The sequence below is a fragment of the Halichoeres trimaculatus genome, unplaced genomic scaffold (assembly GCF_033239565.1).
Source record: "Halichoeres trimaculatus isolate MK-OKI-2021-1 unplaced genomic scaffold, fHalTri1.1 fHalTri1_scaffold_14, whole genome shotgun sequence".
NCBI classification, from domain to species: domain Eukaryota; kingdom Metazoa; phylum Chordata; class Actinopteri; order Labriformes; family Labridae; genus Halichoeres; species Halichoeres trimaculatus.
In genome coordinates, this window is record NW_027437192.1 from 507,476 (window position 1) to 525,181 (window position 17,706).

The 17,706-nt window shown below is 48.4% G+C and overlaps 3 protein-coding genes across 3 annotated transcripts; 1 reads left to right on the forward strand and 2 right to left on the reverse strand.

The window, feature by feature from the left end:
- Positions 1-2,486: 2,486 nt before the first annotated feature.
- Positions 2,487-9,325, reverse strand: LOC141802633 (E3 ubiquitin-protein ligase RNF139-like). Its single transcript, XM_074686197.1, has 6 exons — positions 8,883-9,325; positions 5,868-6,523; positions 5,471-5,618; positions 5,275-5,381; positions 4,166-4,417; positions 2,487-3,782 (listed from the first exon to the last, which is right to left on the reverse strand). Exons 1-6 carry the CDS (start codon positions 9,043-9,045, stop codon positions 3,003-3,005), a joined length of 2,106 nt encoding a protein of 701 aa, XP_074542298.1. The 5' UTR covers positions 9,046-9,325; the 3' UTR covers positions 2,487-3,002.
- Positions 9,326-9,663: 338 nt separating this feature from the next.
- Positions 9,664-14,789, reverse strand: LOC141802640 (deoxyribonuclease TATDN1-like). The gene is made up of 12 exons (XM_074686210.1): positions 14,692-14,789; positions 13,091-13,156; positions 12,964-13,013; positions 12,779-12,842; positions 12,554-12,697; positions 12,270-12,312; positions 11,803-11,888; positions 11,676-11,716; positions 11,423-11,499; positions 11,023-11,093; positions 10,743-10,869; positions 9,664-10,663 (listed from the first exon to the last, which is right to left on the reverse strand). Exons 1-12 carry the CDS (start codon positions 14,768-14,770, stop codon positions 10,561-10,563), a joined length of 951 nt encoding a protein of 316 aa, XP_074542311.1. The 5' UTR covers positions 14,771-14,789; the 3' UTR covers positions 9,664-10,560.
- A 221-nt stretch (positions 14,790-15,010) lies between these two features.
- Positions 15,011-17,676, forward strand: LOC141802644 (NADH dehydrogenase [ubiquinone] 1 beta subcomplex subunit 9-like). Its single transcript, XM_074686216.1, has 4 exons — positions 15,011-15,139; positions 16,101-16,293; positions 16,440-16,553; positions 17,303-17,676. Exons 1-4 carry the CDS (start codon positions 15,054-15,056, stop codon positions 17,438-17,440), a joined length of 531 nt encoding a protein of 176 aa, XP_074542317.1. The 5' UTR covers positions 15,011-15,053; the 3' UTR covers positions 17,441-17,676.
- The last annotated feature ends 30 nt before the right edge of the window (positions 17,677-17,706 follow it).

Genomic DNA, 17,706 nt, shown 5'->3' on the forward strand with positions numbered 1-17,706 from the left:
TGTCAAAGTAAGAGGCAGCGCTTCCGGTCACTTCTTTCAGCTCACATTAACCGGTTAAACCATTTCCAAGAGAAGAAGAATCATTGAAATTAAATAATCTGATAAAAAGAACATAAGATTACTTCTTTTTATCGTTTAACTTGATTTTTTTTAGTTTTTTTCAGCAGACACTTTTGTTTTTGTATGTTTTTATAAAGTTTAATTCATGCTGTGTATTTTTATCTTTTTAAAATGCTTTTTTAATCCAACAGTTTTTTTCTAGAAATGTCCATTTTTCTTATTTTAGTAAATAAAATCCTTAACTTTTACCTGAGCTCTGTTATTTAAAGAATCTGATTACTTTTTTTTTTTTTACAGAGGATGACTTCTTTTTATCTTTTAACTTGATTTTTTTTTATTTTGTTCCGAAAACACTTCTGTTTTTGTATGTTTAAGTTAAATTCAAGCTGTGTTTTTATCTTTTTAAAATGCTTTTTTAAAAAAAAAAGAAAGAAAAAAAAAGAAATATCCATTTGTCTTATTTCTGTAAGTAAAACCTTTAACTCTTTCCTGAGCTCAGTTCCTTAAAGAATCTGACTAAAAAAAACAGACTATTGCTTCTTTTTATCTTTTAACTTGATTTTTTTTTTTTTTCAATTATGTTCAGCATACACTTCTTTTGTATGTTTAAGAAAGTTAAATTCAAGCTGTGTGGTTTTTATCTTTCGAAACCTGATCTCTCCAACTCTTCTCCTGTGCTCACAAACTGAAGTCAAAGTGGTGTAATGGCGCCACCTGCTGGTCAAAAGAGTCACCTGCTGAATCAGAGAGCACGCAGCTTAAAGTTAGGTCTATAACCAGTGAGGTCCTGAGGGTTACAGATCCAGTCCAGAGTCCGTATCAAAGGTGATTTTATTCACTTAAATCTCTGTTTAAAACTGAAGGCAGACCAACGATCTCTCACCTTCTGGAAAGTTCTCTGAACAAACTCAAAGTCCAGAGCACAGTTTGGGATCAGATCCTCGTCAGGAGGAACTAACTGATGGCAGCGTGGGGGGACTTCCAGTTACAGCAGACGAGGACCACGCCATGTTTGATGTTTGACCTCACCTGAAAGTTTTTTAAAATATGCGTTCATTAAAACTTTGGTCTGAAAAATCTATCTTTAATTCGAGGATTTAAACTTTTCCCTCAGACTTCTCTTTCTCTTTAAGCTCCTGTTTGGAGCTGGATCCTCCTCCATTCGTTCTAATGGCAGGCGCTGAAACAGCTTCTTTGGGGTTCACTGACTTTGAGGGCTCGTCATTCAAAAACAGTTTGAGAAACAACAAATTCATACAGAGCTTTTGTAAAGCAGGGTCCACTCTGTCATCTGAGTGAATTTCAAACTGATACTATTTATGGCCTTGGAGGAGATAACTTTAGTTTACTGCCCAAAATTGGCCAAGTTTTATTTTGAAAGGCGAATTGCCAGCTTCCTGTTTGAGACAGGTCAGGGGTGTATGTGTATGATTTGTGAGTCTTAATGAGACAAATATTTTGATGTTTGTTTGATCTCTCTAACACATTCCTACTGCCGTTGAGAGCTGTTTGAGTGTGCCTAGGTGGCGCAAGAGAGCACATTTTGGTATGTTGGGGTCAGTTTTTGTAAGGAGGGTGAAACAGATGAAATACAAGTGTCCTGTCCTTTAGTGCGAGGACCGTCATTAACAGCAAACAGGAGCTTTAATCAGACCATGTAATTTTATTAAAAACTAAAAATTCTTCATTTGAGGATTATTTCCTACGCTTCTAACGTCTTTAAAGCGAGAAACACAAAAGGAAATTTGTCAAAATTGACTTTTCCAGCTGAGCAGAGACCTCTGGAAAATTAAAACCTTCTCTCCTGACGACTTTTACTTTTTCCCTCAGACTTCTCTTTCTCTTAAAGCTCCTGTTTGGAGCTGGATCCTCCTCCATTCATTCTAATGGCAGGCGCTGAAACAGCTTCTTTATGGTTCACCAACTTTGCGGGCTCGTCATTCAAAAAACGTTTGAGAAACAACAAATTCATACAGAGGTTTTATAAAGCAGGGTCCACTCTGTCATCTGAGTGAATTTCAGGATGATACCATTTATGGTGTAGGAGGAGATAACTTTTGTTTACGGCCCAAAAATTGGCCAGAAAAAATGAAAATGAAGTCTTTCCTGCTCTAAGGGAGGAAGTGTGCATGATTCTGTTTTATTATATGTACAATAATGTACACAAATGTTCGAGAGGTCACACAAGAGACCAGTAGTAAGTAATGATAGAGGTATATCAGTGATTACAGTAGCAAGTCATTTCCTCTGATCCGTGAAAACTGCTCCCCACACACACACACACACACACACACACACACACACACACACACACACACACACACACACACATGTATGATTGCACAGATTCTTGCACACACACATTTTCCGGCACGGCTGCAGAGGCGACGAGATCAGAAACGTTTCCTCTGCAAAGACAAACTCTGCAGACGTCACATCTGTGATGTGACGTCTGCAGAGTTTGTTTTTGCAGAGGAAATGTTTTGAATTTGCTCAAATTTGACGTTTAAATCATAAAAACAGAAATCTTCAGCGTGCATTTGGAGGAAAACGTCAGATTTTATCTCGGCGCCAGCTCTGAGGGAAAATTAACGTTGTGTGAAAACCTCCTCCTCTGCTTTCTTTAACTGATGCTTTCTCTCAAATACAAAATATTTCTATAAATATATTCTTCTTTTTGGTCTTCATCCTGCAGCCTGAGCGCACACACACACACACACACACACACACACACACACACACACACACACACACACACACACACACACGCTCACGCAGACTGAGAGCAGCCGTTCGTCCTCCGAGCCCTTAGAGTCAAAGAAAGAAACAGAAAGACATCCCTGACGATTTTAGAGCAAATGAAGATTGGTTTTAACTTAAATAGAATAAAGATCTGTTTGAATTCTCTCCCGTGGACCCCCCCCTCGCCGCCGCCGCCGCCGTCAGTCCTCTGTGGAGTCCGTGTCGTCGTTAATATAGTCTTCTTCTAGCGGCGTGCTGCCGTTCTGAGTCCCCCACTCGTCCTCGTCGTACTCGATGCTGTCGTTGTCCTCCAGCAGTTCGTTCTCCAGCTCCGCGCCTCCTCCTCCTCCTCCCCCCGCCGCCGCCTGGACCACAGCTGGAGGCAGCTCGCCGTCCGGCTGCCGGTCGTCTCCAGGTGGCGGCGGGGCGGCGGCAGCGTCGTCCTGCGGCGCGGCGTAGCCTCCGTTGTTGTTGGAGAAGGCGGCTCTGTCGCGGCTCTCCTCCTCCACGTAGACGCGCTGGTGGCACATGGGACACGTGTCCTGGATGTAGAGCCACTTCCTCAGGCACAGGGCGTGGAAGTAGTGGTGGCACGGCGTGATGCGCGCCGACGAGGAGAACTCCTGGTAGCAGATGGCGCACACGTCCTCGATGTCGCTGAGCTGGTCGCCGCGCACCTCGGGTAAGGAGTTGATCTTCTTGACGGCGGTGCGGCGGTTGATGAAGGTCTTCCAGCCGTTCTTGGCCTGCAGGTAGATGTTGAAGTAGGCGTGCAGACACATCATGCAGGCGCGGATCTTACTGCCAGACTCAAACATCATGGTGTAGGCGCCGTTCCCGAACATGATGACGCCAAACAGGAACTCGATGATGTTCCCTGTGGAGCGCACGTAGTAGACGTAGTCGTCCAGCTTCTCCCAGAGCACGTTGGAGAAACCGTCCGCCATGAAGAGGCCGTAGACGGTCAGAGACACCACCACCTGCAGGGGGACAGAAACAACCGCCGTTACAGCCAGTGGAGGCGGCGCCCTGTGAGGCGGCGCCCTGTTAGGCAGCGCCCTGTGAGGCGGCGCCCTGTGAGGCGGCGCCCTGTGAGGCGGCGCCCTGTGAGGAGGCGCCCTGTGAGGCGGCGCCCTGTGAGGCGGCGCCCTGTGAGGCGGCGCCCTGTGAGGCGGCGCCCTGTGAGGAGGCGCCCTGTGAGGCGGCGCCCTGTGAGGCGGCGCCCTGCGAGGAGGCGCCCTGTGAGGCGGCGCCCTGTGAGGCGGCGCCCTGTGAGGCGGCGCCCTGTGAGGCGGCGCCCTGTGAGGTGGAGAGGAACTCAGAGAGGGTTTGTTTCTGAGCGTGTGCAGATCTCTATCCTCACCTTCAGGCAGAGCTCCACGCAGAAGGCAGTGACGGCGAACAGCCAGGTGTTGAGGGCGTAGTGGTGCCACAGGGCGTAGCTCAGCACCACGGGCAGCACGAAGAGCGCCGTGGACACCAGCAGCACGGGGAAGTGGCGGCGGAAAGACGAGACGTGTGAGGCGCTGAGGGACATGAGGACGGGGTCGGTCATGCCGTGGATGAAGTGCAAGATGGCCGTCAGCAGGAGGCACATGTTCCGGCTCAGACGCACCTGAGGGGGGAGGGGGAGGGGGGAGACCTCAGCCAATCAGATCAGAGAGGGGTGATGACATCATCAACACACCAGCTGGTCCTCAAACAGCGCCAGCTGCAGGAGTTACCCACAATCCTTCACTCAGACACTTTGCTCTGGTTACGGCTGCAGAGAAAGATGGCGGCCTGTGAACTGCAGGGGGCGCCAAACTCAGCACAGACTGAACGTTCCTGACACGAGCTTTAACTCAGGTTTGACTGTTTCACCAGAGATTAATCTGTTTCTGTTCGACAGGAGAATAAAATCTGAACATGAAGTTACACAGACTCCTCTCTCAGTAATTTAATCTAAAACTAACGATTCGTCTTTTTTTAATTAAGATTCTTCTTTTTCTCTGGATCAGCTCAGAAATCTAACTTTAAGGTCCTGGTAAAGTTTGAAATCTGCTCTCCTGTTGTTCTGTTTTTGCTTCTTTTGGAAAAAAAAGTTTCTGAACTTAAAGTTCACGGTGGATAAAAACAGGAGCACCCTCTCATACGGTATTTACGGTAATCCTCACATTTCAAAGCGTTTCTGGACTCGAGCTCTTTGAACGCAGCGCTCACAGAAACAAACAATAAACAGAAACAAACCAGGTCTGAAAACCAGACCTGGGCCCCCGGGTCTGACCCAGGTCTGACCCAGGTCTGAGCAGGTCCCTGTGTCCCTGTTTGTGTGTTTCCTGTTTTGGTGAGGAGACGCAGGAAGCTAACGAGGTCACGCTCTAAGAAGAATCAGCTGCGTCCCTGCACGCTCTCTACATCCACGTCTTAGAGCCGTTAATCCGTCCATCAGCGGCGGCGGCGGCGTGCAGGGAACACAGCGTGTTTACGTACCAGGCGCTCCTCAGGGTCCAGGCTGCTCAGGCCGGTCTGCAGGGCCAGGATGAAGAACAGGACCGGAGCCACGAAGCCCAGACGCTTGTCCTCCTCCTCCGTGGAGCCTGAGGAGGGAAAACAGACGGACACTGAACGCCTCGTACAGCGGCGGCGTGTGACAGGTTTTAAGTTTCAAACACGGGCAGAGCCTCACCGATGAAGGCCAGGATGCTGAGGCCCAGGTAGTGCGCCACGGAGGAGATGACGGCGCTCATCCCCAGCACGGTGAGCGTGGAGTCGCAGCCCGAGATGATCAGGTTACTGGTCAGGTCCCAGAACACGTCCCAGCTCAGCAGGTAGCCCTGAACGCAGCACAGACACCAGGTCAGCCCCTGACACCCCCACTGAGACCCAGACCCACCTGAGCTGGTCTGAGCTAGTCTGAGGGACCAGGTCTACAAGACTGGAGCAGCAGGTTCAACCCCGGGTCCAGAACCAGGACCTGAAACCTGAGAAAGGAGCTCCGAGTCCTGAGCCTGACCCTGAAGGTGTCACATGATCTAACACCTGATCTAACAGCTGTTACAGCAACAGACCCTGACCCCCCTCACCTGTGAGTCCGAGCTCCCGTCTGTGGCTCCGCCCGTGGCGTCCCCGCTCTCCCTCCTCACCGCCCGCACCACGTAGACCAGGATCAGCGCCTGGGCGGTGACCCGGGTCAGCCAGAAGACCCGCAGCACGTCGGGGAAGCGGATCCTCTTCCAGGTGTCCTCCAGCAGCAGCTGCAGCCCGTAGATCCGGTACATGTGCCGGACCAGCAGGTAGACGTACCGGCAGGAGTAGTAGAACCACTTCAGCCGCATGGCGAGACACACGGCCGTGTTCAGAGCCAGCGCCAGGCCCGAAAACACCGCCACCATCTGCCGCACGTCCGCAGGGAGCTCGATCATCAGCCCCCACAGAGGGATCATGATGTCCAGGACCACCAGCGCGGCGAACAGCGACTGCAGGTTGAGCAGGAACACGTACCCGATCCCGAACACCAGCTGCACCGCCGCCATGCCCAGCCACAGCGTGGGCCCGTTCCTGGGCAGCAGCCGGAAGCCCAGCGCCGCTTTGTAGTAGGCGCTGTAGAAGTCTATGTGAGACGTGGCGTAGTAGTTGAAGAGGACCGCCGCCATCCCCAGCAGCACCGCACAGAACAGGGTGTAGAACTTAAACAAGGCCTTCTGGGACAGCAGCAGCACCACGCTGGAGACCAGGACGCCTGGGGGGACACGGAGACGCCGTCAGCAGAGACACTCAGACAGGAAGTGGATCATGACTTAAAAAACACTCAGACAGGAAGTGGACCATGACTTAAAAAACACTCGGACAGGAAGTTAACCACGATAAAAACACTCAGACAGGAAGTTAACTTTGGTTTAAAACTTTGACAGCCCAGCCTGAGAGGAACCAGCTCCATGGTCTGAGAGCTTGGACTTGTCCCTCTTCCTGGTCCTCTGAGCCGTTCTGGGTTCAGGTAACCCCGGTCTGCAGGGTGACCCACTTTGGAGCACCTCAGCTGGCCCCTCACCTCAGTCTGAGCCTGCCTGGCTCCAGGAGGACTTTCATGAGGACGCCACGGCTCAAAGGTCCCTCAGCCGCGGAGCGTTACGTAACTTTACGGCTGTTTGTCTGAGGAGCGCTCAGTCATGAGGAGGAGAAACTCAGAGAGCTTAGAGCGGCTCAGCTGCCAGAGGAGGATCAAATCAGCTGATTAATGTTTACAGGGTGAACTCAGCGAGGTCAGTTTGGACGATCAGAGGGAGAAAATCACCTTTCACCGATAGAGAGATCAAAAACCACCACAGTCTGTGGATTACCCTGATCTAAAAGAGAAACTAAATACCACGGCTTTAAAACCACCAGGCCTTCCTCTGTACACGGGTCAGAGCCTGGTTCAGAGCCTGGTCCAGACTCTGGACCAGAGCCTGGACCAGAGCCTGGTCCAGAGCCTGGTCCAGACTCTGGTCCAGAGCCTGGTCCAGACTCTGGTCCAGAGCCTGGTCCAGAGCCTGGTCCAGAGCCTGGTCCAGAGCCTGGTCCAGAGCCTGGTCCAGACTCTGGTCCAGAGCCTGGTCCAGACAGGAAAACTACTTCTAATCCTTCACTTTGATAAACGCTTGTTGGTGTTTGTAGATAAATATCACAAAGGGTAACCATGGAAACGCTGTAAACACTGACGGTAAACCAGGGTTGGTGAAGGACTTCAGTCTGATTTAAGCAAGGACACAAAATGTTTCACTACACCTGTTCACACTCACCTGAGCTGAACCTGACCACAGACAGGTAACACACAGACAGGTAACACACAGACAGACAGGTAACACACAGACAGACAGGTAACACACAGACAGACAGGTAACACACAGACAGGTAACACACAGACAGACAGGTAACACACAGACAGGTAACACAGACAGGTAACACACAGACAGGTAACACACAGACAGACAGGTAACACACAGACAGACAGGTAACACACAGACAGACAGGTAACACACAGACAGACAGGTAACACACAGACAGGTAACACACAGACAGACAGGTAACACAGACAGGTAACACACAGACAGACAGGTAACACACAGACAGACAGGTAACACACAGACAGACAGGTAACACACAGACAGACAGGTAACACACACAGGTAACACACACACAGACAGGAAACACACAAACAGACAGGTGACACACAGACAGGTAACACACAGACAGACAGGTAACACACACAGGTTACACACACACAGACAGGAAACACACAAACAGACAGGTGACACACAAACAGGTGAGAGCTGACCACAGACAGGTAACACACAGACAGGTAACAGCTGACCACACACAGGTAACACACACACAGACAGGAAACACACAAACAGACAGGTGACACACAGACAGGTAACAGCTGACCACAGACAGGTAACACACAGACAGGTAACACACAGACAGGTAACAGCTGACCACAGACAGGTAACACACAGACAGGTAACAGCTGACCACAGACAGGTAACACACAGACAGGTAACAGCTGACCACAGACAGGTAACAGCTGACCACAGACAGGTACCAGCTGACCACAGACAGGTAACACACAGACAGACAGGTAACAGCTGACCACAGACAGGTAACACACAGACAGGTAACACACAGACAGACAGGTAACAGCTGACCACAGACAGGTAACAGCTGACCACAGACAGGTAACACACAGACAGGTAACAGCTGACCACAGACAGGTGACACACAGACAGACAGGTAGCAGCTGACCACAGACAGGTAACACACAGACAGACAGGTAACAGCTGACCACAGACAGGTAACACACAGACAGACAGGTAACAGCTGACCACAGACAGGTAACACACAGACAGACAGGTAACAGCTGACCACAGACAGGTAACACACAGACAGACAGGTAACAGCTGACCACAGACAGGTTAGAGGTGACAGGTAGCAGGTGAGAGGTGACAGGTGACGTAACGTCACTCCGCCGGTGAACGTCACGGCTAGCCCCGGCTAGCTGCCTGCTGGTCCTGGTTTTGTTGACAGACGTTGGCCCTACCGTGTCGGACTCTAACACGTACCCATGACTCGGACCAGGACCTTGCCCATGGCCCCGGTCCAGCCCGGACCCGGGTCATAGTAGGAGTTGAAGATCGCGTCGATGATGAAGATACAGGGAACCCTCAGAGCCACATCCAGGACCGCCAGGGCCTGCTGGCCGATCCGGGCCTGGGTGGACGCCATGCGGCTTCGGTGGAGGCCTCAGAGTCCTGGGGGGTCCGGGATCTCCATGGACCATTAAAACAGGGGGTCAGTCCCAGCAGCGGTCCCTGGTCTCTGGTTTCTGCGTGTTTTCTCTGGTCCTGGTCTTTACTGGATCAACCTGCTGTCGTCCTCCATGTCCACAGACTCCTCCTGCTTCTTCTTCTACGGTTTCATTTCAGGAAGTGTTTACTCTGAGTGTTAGCGCCTCCAGCCGCAGGGAGGTCTCATTACAACCAGGACTACAACCAGGACCACAACTACACAACTACACAACTACAACTACACAACTACAGCCACTGAACAGCTCCTATTTCATTTAAATTGTAAATAAAATAAAACACCTGAACAAAATTTGACAAGAATTTAAATCATAATAATCATTGATAAATATTTTCCTACAAACAGCTTCATGGTTTGAACAAAAACAGCTTCAGTGAACTGATGATCACATGACCTCCACTGTTTCTACACTGATGTAACCAAACACTTAAATAAAACATTTATAAATCCTGTTTAAATGAAACTAAAAACCAACAAAGTTTGTGTTTGATAAACTTTGTTCCTCCATCTGTCCTCTCTGCTCAGACACAACGAGCTCAGGCTGTGAAACCACGTCAGGAATGAGCACGGAGACTTTTCCTCTGTGACGTTTATTTGGAATAAGTTGATGACAGCTGATAAACCCAAAGACTCTGATCTGATCTGACTGTGAATTAAATCCTTTTTGCACCAAACATTTGTGTAAAAACACTGGAGAAATAATCAGACGACAGTTTGGTTAGACTGTTTTGGGAAACTTGGGGCAGATTTTATCATCATAATAAATTCATGGACATAGGAGAGAAAAGGAAAGAAAAGGAGAGAAAAAGAGAGAAAAGGAGAGAAAAGGAGAGAAAAGGAAAGAAAAGGAGAGAAAAAGAGAGAAAAGGAGAGAAAAGGAGAGAAAAGGAGAGAAAAGGAGAGAAAAGGGAAGAAAAGGGGAGAAAAGGAGAGAAAAGGAGAGAAAGGGAGAGAAAGGGAGAGAAAAGGAGAGAAAATGAGAGAAAAGGAGAGAAAAGGAGAGAAAAGGGAGAAAAGGAGAGAAAAGGAGAGAAAATGAGAGAAAAGGAGAGAAAGGGAGAGAAAGGGAGAGAAAAGGAGAGAAAAGGAGAGAAAAGGGAAGAAAAGGGGAGAAAAGGAGAGAAAAGGAGAGAAAAGGAGAGAAAGGGAGAGAAAGGGAGAGAAAAGGAGAGAAAAGGAGAGAAAAGGAGAGAAAAGGAGAGAAAGGGAAGAAAAGGGGAGAACAGGAGAGAAAAGAAGAGAAAAGGAGAGAAGCTTCATTTAAAGAGGGAAACCAACAGGAAACGACGACGACGCGTTTAGAGCGTGATCCTGACACGTCTCAGCTCGGTGACTCTCAGACGTTTGGTGATGAGAGGAACGATCCGTCCGTCTCATCTGACGCTCTGATGAGGCCTCAGCGCTGAGGTCTGAGAGGGTTTCACTCCACCTCCGTCAGCTGGAGCTGAAGAAGACTCTGAGGGTGTTGTTGTAGATGGTCTCAGCCAGCTGCACAGGCTCCTCCTCCCTCGCCGCCGCCATCACCTCCAGGACTTGTCTGAAAGAGAGCAGAACATGTGAAGGTGAACTCGCTGAGTCTGGGTCAGACCTGCAGAGATCCTGCCCCCCGTCCTCACATGATGTGACACGGCTCGTTCCTGTCCTTCAGGCAGTGCCCCGCCTCCCACTTCTTCTTCGTGGGAAATGTGGTTTTGACGTGTTTGGAGCCTGCGTGGGTGTTTTTCACGCCACACCACGGAGCATCTGAGGAGGAGCGTGAAGGTTTCATCAGCGAACAAGAGAAATAAAATAAAATAAAACCACAGAGATGTTGGAGGTTATAAAGATGAAAGCAAAGGATCATGGGACCACGCCGCTCCGCCCTTCATGGCGTCCAACCAGGCGTCTCTGACTCACCTGTCTCTATCATGAGTCTCTCAGCGGGGACGGACTTCATCGCCTCCACGTTGGCCTCTGTTTTCAAGGAGCTGGAGTCAAAGCGATAAAAACAGTTTGAGTTGTTTTGTTCAAACTTCACACAGAAATGATCTTTGTTTCACTGGAGGTCAGGAAAAAGCCCTGTGCGCCCCCTGCTGGCAGCCAGCTGTACAGCAGCACAGGCAGCTGCAGCTCACAGCGTGTGATGACAGCAAACAGCTGAGACCACCTGACTCTGCAGAGTTTAAGGAGCTGAACTTTGACCTGAGAGGAGGCGGATCCTCAGACTGAGCTCCGCCCACCTCTGAGCGATCAGAGAAACGTCCTGACCCCGCTCAGACGGCTCGCTGAGCCTCAGTCTGTGTGTTTCTGTTCTCACCATCCGTTTATCCCGATGTAAAGGTCCAGGTCCACGAGAGCAGCCGCGTCTTCAGCCGTCCCGTCAAAGGAGTGGACCTGAAATAATCAGATTACAGTCTGAGCATCACCACTTCATGGTCGAGTTTAAACACAGGAGAACAGGATTCACTCTCTTCAGGACATAAAGTCCTGGATCAAAGCCTCAGAGTCTGGATTCAGTGAGCGTCCCTGTCAGACACAAACAGACCGAGCTGCGTGGTCTCCTCTCTTACCACTCCTCCCACACATCTGTCTCTGTTCCTCTTCATGATGTCTGTGAATCAGACACAGACAAATGTTAACACAGAGGTCTGAAGGGTTCCTCCTGAGCCGGGCCAGGTTTCTGGGGATCCAACGTACTGATGAAGTCCTGATGAGAGTTTCTGCAGTGCAGGAACATGGGCAGCTTGGTCTCCTCGGCCAGGTCAAACTGTTTCTCAAAGTACCTGAAACACAGACGCAGACATGAGAGGGACTGTTATTCATGTTCCTGGGCTGAGGCCAGAGCCCAGCTGATCAGGTCTGAGGATCAGGTCTGAGGATCAGGTCTGAGGATCAGGTCTGAGGGAACATGATGTGTTTGTTATTTTTCACGAGTTTTTATGGAAATAAAATGAGAGGTTTATTTATTATTGAGCGTTTTTGAAATGAAAAGTGTGTTCTAATGAAATGTAAAGTTAAAGATGTGTTATTCATGATCCCGATGACTGAAGAGGAGTAAAAGTTTGTGTCTCTCCTTGTTTGTAATCCAGCTGCACCTCCTCTGATCAGCTTCTGGTTTTTAGATTCAGAGACAAAAACTGGGATTTAACAAAAATCAAACTCACTTGAGCTGAGTCTCTTTGGGACAAAACTCCAAACGGTCAAAATCTGGAAAGTGATGAAAAGACGAGAGAAGCTCAGTTAGCTCTGAAACCAACATTTATCATCAGGGTCCAAACATTCAGCGTGGTTTAAAGAGAGGTATCCTACGCTCACACTGCTCTGTGACTGAGATTAAGATTATTACAATCATCACTCAGTGTTAGTTCATTATCTCTGTCTCTATTCATCAAAGCTCCATCTCTGACGTCCTCTGGATTAAAAAGAACTGGGTCTTCATTTCACACACCGAGTCCACACTCCCCGACGGCCACCACCTTCCCTCTGTGAGCCAGCGCCAGCTCCCTGAGGCCCGACAGGTACTCCGCCTCCCCGCTCTGCTCAAACTCAGAGCAGCGGGTGGGATGGCAGCCCACGGTGCAGAAAAACTCCTCTGTGACGAAGGAGGGAGGTCATTAACCACGCCGTCAGTACAGAAAACCAAAACCACCTGAGTCCCTCTCTGTTTCTGTACCTCTGGTCTGAGCGAGTCTCAAAGCCTCTCTGCTGTCCTCCAGGTTTCCTCCTGTGATCATGAACTGGGAACACAGAGCAGACACAGACAGATCTCAGACAGGTGTGTGACTCCTGATCAGTCACAGGAGTCTGAGGTCTCAGTGCTGGGGACGCCATCAGGAGAAAGAGGAAGCTCTGACGTACCTTTTCAACCCCAGTTTGGACGGCTCTGTCGATGATCTGGTCGAAGTCATCTGTGAGTAAAACACAGACGTCACCACAGACGTCAAATCAGGAGCTGGCACAGATCAGACTCAGAAAAGCGTCTCACCGTCATGTTTCTGCTTCCCCCTGTAGAGTCCTCTGAACATGGGATCTGTCAGGTTCACGCCGATGTCTGAAGAGAGGAGACGGACTGTTACTCATCTTATTATCAACACATACATGTTCAAAAACACGCTTCACTTTCTGAGCTGCTCAATAAATCAGTCATTTGACCCACAGTGTACACACCACCTGCTTAGATCAGACCGCACAGTTTTCCAGAGTCCAGGTGCGGTGGTTTACAAAGAGGAAACCAGGACTAGTGATGGAAAGCAGAGGTTGGCGGATCGATCCAAATATCCATAACATGGATACCAGCGTTGGTATCGATATGGAGTGATACTGGTGTAAAAAGATCGATCCTCTAGTGTTTTTCTCCTGCATGCACTGACTGCTGCAGTTTTATAAAAGTGGCGACCAGGCTGTGTCCCTGACACGTCACGTGGCTCAGTGGCACTAGGGAAACAAGCAGACTCCAAAAACAGAAGTTTGTTTGAATTTTTTTTATAACATTTGCTCTGGTGTGATAATTCTTTATACTTTAATATTTAAAAAAATGAGTTTGATAACAGGAGAACTTTTATTGAGGTATTTATTTATTTTTTTGTATGTAAGTCTTCAACTATATACCACAAATAAAAAGGAAATGATATTTTTTTATTTGCACTTTTTTTAAGAAAATATTTCCACACAAAATGATTTAGGGATTTTTTTTATTTTTACTACTTTATTTATTTTTACTGTTGTTTTGTTTCTGAACATAAATATTTATCATGACACTAAAATATTTTATAGTCACCTTGAAACTTTGCTTAAATTCTGTCCTAGATTTTTACAACATAACCGAAGGAAAAAATGACAAAAACAACTTAAGGTCAGCAGTTTTATGAAACATCAACCTTAAATATTAAAAAGTATCTGTAAGTATCGGTATCGGCGATACTGGCCCTGTATTCACTTGGTATCGGATCGACACCAAAATTCCCAGTATCGCCCTCCTCTAATGGAAAGGTGGACTAATGGGTTAAAATGAAAAAAGGTTGGGAAATGGTGAATATATCAAACTAAAAAAGGTGTGCGTTATGGAGATGTTTAAGAAAAAGACACACAGACTCTACATGCTCTCTGCTAACCCTCTGACACATTGGATCCACTTCATTTATTGGTTTTATTTGGCTTTAGGATTGATTTTTACTGAGTGATACAGCTCCTGTTCAAACAAACTTCAGCTCATAGACACTGACTGAATGTGTAAACAACACTCACCTCTCTACACTGGTGTTAATGACAAAATAAAACTAAAGTAAAAGTGAAGAAAGAGATGAAAACATGCAGACACCCTGCACTGACACAGTCAAACCTCTGTGTGTTTCTGCTGTGCTGTCATTTAAACAGAGCTAGCTCTTAGCTCCCAGGCTAACTCACACCCTGCCTGTGTGTGTGTGTGTGTGTGTGTGTGTGTGTGTGTGTGTGTGTGTGTGTGTGTGTGTGTGTGTGTGTGTGTGTGTGTGTTTACAGGAAACACCGACACTCGGACTCACTGAGCAGCTTCAGGGTCTTCATGTTGAACACATGTTGTTTTAAAACACATTAAAAACATGGACCTACCTATGAATCTGTGAGGAGCCATGGCTGTTTGAGCTAAACCCCTGAAGAGAGTCTCACATGCAGCTCTCAGCAGCACCATAACGCTGCGTTACCGTAACTCTCCTAACAGAAAGCTGCCGTGTTAGTGAGCGCACACACTTTATGTCTGTTAGAGTGGTGAAAATAAAACTCCACACATTTTCAGATGAATTAGAGTTAGTCATAATTATAACTCAAATCTGAGACAACATTCAGACAGAAAGAGAAAAGCAGATTCATTCCTCGTTGCGCATTTAGCATGTCTTTACGGTTTTGACGTTCAACGCTTCAAAGTCCCAGAATGCTCCGCGCTGGCTGGAAGAAGGTGACAGGGGACGGTGAAGATGGCGGGTTACCTGACTCACCAGCAGAAAGTCCTGAGGCTCTACAAGAAGTCCCTGAGACACATTGAGTCCTGGTGCATCTTCAGGTACGGTCTCATACGGGTCCTGTTCTCCCTCTGTCCGCGTGGCTGGCGGGAACAGCGTCTGTAGTCCTGTTCGAAGCCCGGTTTGTAGTCCGGTCCGTGGCTAAGCTAACGGCTAGGTCACGCGTTCCTTTGATTAGTCAGATTAACAACAACACACACATCCCCATAACCTCACACGCTTTAAATCAGAGGTTAATTAATTTTTAATGAACTGATGTGATTCAGTGGGATTAATAACCTTCATCTGTTTATCATTAGACCGTTTGTTAGCGTTTACACAGCGCCGCTTAGCGACCAAACCAGAGAACAGCGGCACCAACAAACCCCAAAACACTGATCACAACCTCTGACCCGCCGGTCCTTAATTATCACAGATATAATTCTGTTTTTTAATATTTGGTTAACGCATGTTTTTCTACGCATGTTTTTCTGCGCATATTTTTCTGCGCATATTTCCTTCGCTTTTAAAGTGACGACATAATGTGATTTAAATACTTTATTTATTCCTGATTATATTAATACTTTTATTAACCTTTTCTTTTATGAATTCTTATATAATTTATTTATTAATTCATTTGGCACTCTCACTACTCCATACAGAGCCTCCTCCTTTGATTGCTGGGTCAGACTGGAGGTTTTGAGATGGAGAGTTTTGCCAATATGATCCATTACATGAATGTTGGATTTCCATCTTTACAACGAGGAAAAATGAAAAGATCATGTTTTTAAAAAATGACAGAATAGCCCTTTAATGATCTGCTCTCTACACTCAGAAGATAAAAATGTTTTTTTTGTTTTCAACTGTCACAGTTCATTAAAGACACACAGGAAGCGTTTCTGAAAGGCACAACATCGTCAGGAGGAGATTTTGGATGTGATGGATTTAATGAGCCCTGAGCTGACAGGCAGAAACATGTTTTATAGAAATCCAGCTGAGTCGTTTGGTTGTTTCCCCTCACAGAGATAAATACCGTTTCTATGCCTGCGTGCTGCGAGCTCGCTTCGATGAGAACAAAGACGAGAAGGACATGGTGAAGGCCACCATGCTGCTGAAGGCCGGGGAGGAGGAGTTCTGGGAGAAGCAGCATCCTCAGCCCTACATCTTCCCCGACTCTCCTGGAGGAACCTCGTACGAGAGATACGAATGCTACAAGGTGAGACAGACCTGAGCCAGCAGCAGGACCGGGTCCACTCAGGACCGGGTCCTGGGACAGACCTGAGCCCGCAGAGACCAGTTTAACGGACAGATTAATGATTAAAAACACTAACTCCTCGATGTTGCTCCATGAAACTCTCCCAGACTCCAGAGTGGCTGCTGGACCACTGGCACCCCTCAGAGAAGGCCATGTACCCGGACTACTTCGCCAAGAGGGAGCAGTGGAAGAAGCTGAGACTGGAGAGCTGGGACAAAGAGGTGAGACGGGTCTGACTGTCTGTGTGTCTGTCTGTCTCTCTGTCTGTCTGCCTGTCTGTCTGTCTGTCTGTCTCTCTGTCTGTCTGTCTGTCTGTCTGTTTATCTGTCTGTCTGTCTGCCTGTCTGTCTGTCTGTGTGTCTGTCTGTCTCTCTCTCTGTCTCTCTGTCTGCCTGTCTGAATGTCTGTCTGTCTCTCTGTCTGTCTGCCTCTCTGTCTCTCTGTCTGTCTGTCTGAATGTCTGTCTGTCTCTCTGTCTGTCTGCCTGTCTGTCTGTCTGTCTGCCTGTATCTCTGCCTGTCTGTCTGTCTGTCTGTCTGTCTGTCTGTCTGCCTGTCTCTCTGTCTGCCTGTCTGTCTGTCTGTCTGTCTGTCTCTCTGCCTGTCTCTCTGTCTGACTGTCTGTCTCTCTGCCTGTCTCTCTGCCTGTCTCTCTGTCTGTCTGTCTGCCTCTCTGCCTGTCTGTCTGTCTGCCTGTCTCTCTGTCTGACTGTCTGTCTGTCTGCCTGTCTGTCTGCCTGTCTGCCTGTCTGTCTGTCTGTCTCTCTGTCTCTCTGTCTGCCTGTCTGCCTCTCTGCCTGTCTGTCTGTCTGCCTGTCTCTCTGTCTGTCTGTCTGTCTGTCTGTCTCTCTGTCTGTCTGTCTGCCTGTCTGCCTGTCTGTCTGTCTGGATGTTAATCTGTGGTGCAGGATTAGATCACTGATGATCAGTCAGGGCTTTTATTCTGAAGGTGACTTCCTGTCTGCTTCCAGGTGGCCCAGCTGGAGGCTGAGACCCCCCCAGGAGGCCCCTTGACTGAAGACCTCCCTCCAGCCCGTAAGGAGGGCGACCTCCCCCCTCTGTGGTGGCAGTTCGTCACCCGCCCCAAGGAACGTCCCCCAGCACACTGAGGAGGAAGATCCAGGTCCTTCCTGACCCCCCAGTCCCAGTCTCTGTCCCAGCCCCAGTCGCTGGAGTTACCGTGTGTGAGTTTCTTCTGTGTGCACAGTTAGCATGAGCCAGGAAACCACACAGTTCTCCTCTGATCCGGTTGTGGTCTCTCTCTTGAAGGTGTCCTGTAGATTCCTCCCTGAGTGAACAAACTGAGTGTTCTAATAAAGTCAAACTATGAGAAAAACAACACGCGTGTTCTGTGACTTCATGAACTGAGTATCAT

Excerpts from the sequence above, each read along its gene's own strand:
- LOC141802633 (XM_074686197.1), bottom strand. The coding sequence starts at position 9,045 with ATGGCGTCCACCCAGGCCCGGATCGGCCAGCAGGCCCTGGCGGTCCTG. Across the intron at positions 4,418-5,274 it reads TGGACCCTGAGGAGCGCCTG|GTGCGTCTGAGCCGGAACAT; the intron begins GTACGTAAACAC and ends CTCCCCCCTCAG. Across the intron at positions 3,783-4,165 it reads GCGTGGAGCTCTGCCTGAAG|GTGGTGGTGTCTCTGACCGT; the intron begins GTGAGGATAGAG and ends GTCCCCCTGCAG.
- LOC141802640 (XM_074686210.1), bottom strand. The coding sequence starts at position 14,770 with ATGGTGCTGCTGAGAGCTGCATGTGAGACTCTCTTCAGGGGTTTAGCT. Across the intron at positions 13,014-13,090 it reads GGGGAAGCAGAAACATGACG|ATGACTTCGACCAGATCATC; the intron begins GTGAGACGCTTT and ends TTTTACTCACAG. Across the intron at positions 11,094-11,422 it reads TACATCGGGATAAACGGATG|CTCCTTGAAAACAGAGGCCA; the intron begins GTGAGAACAGAA and ends CTTTGACTCCAG.
- LOC141802644 (XM_074686216.1), top strand. The coding sequence starts at position 15,054 with ATGGCGGGTTACCTGACTCACCAGCAGAAAGTCCTGAGGCTCTACAAG. Across the intron at positions 15,140-16,100 it reads GAGTCCTGGTGCATCTTCAG|AGATAAATACCGTTTCTATG; the intron begins GTACGGTCTCAT and ends TTCCCCTCACAG. Across the intron at positions 16,294-16,439 it reads AGAGATACGAATGCTACAAG|ACTCCAGAGTGGCTGCTGGA; the intron begins GTGAGACAGACC and ends AAACTCTCCCAG.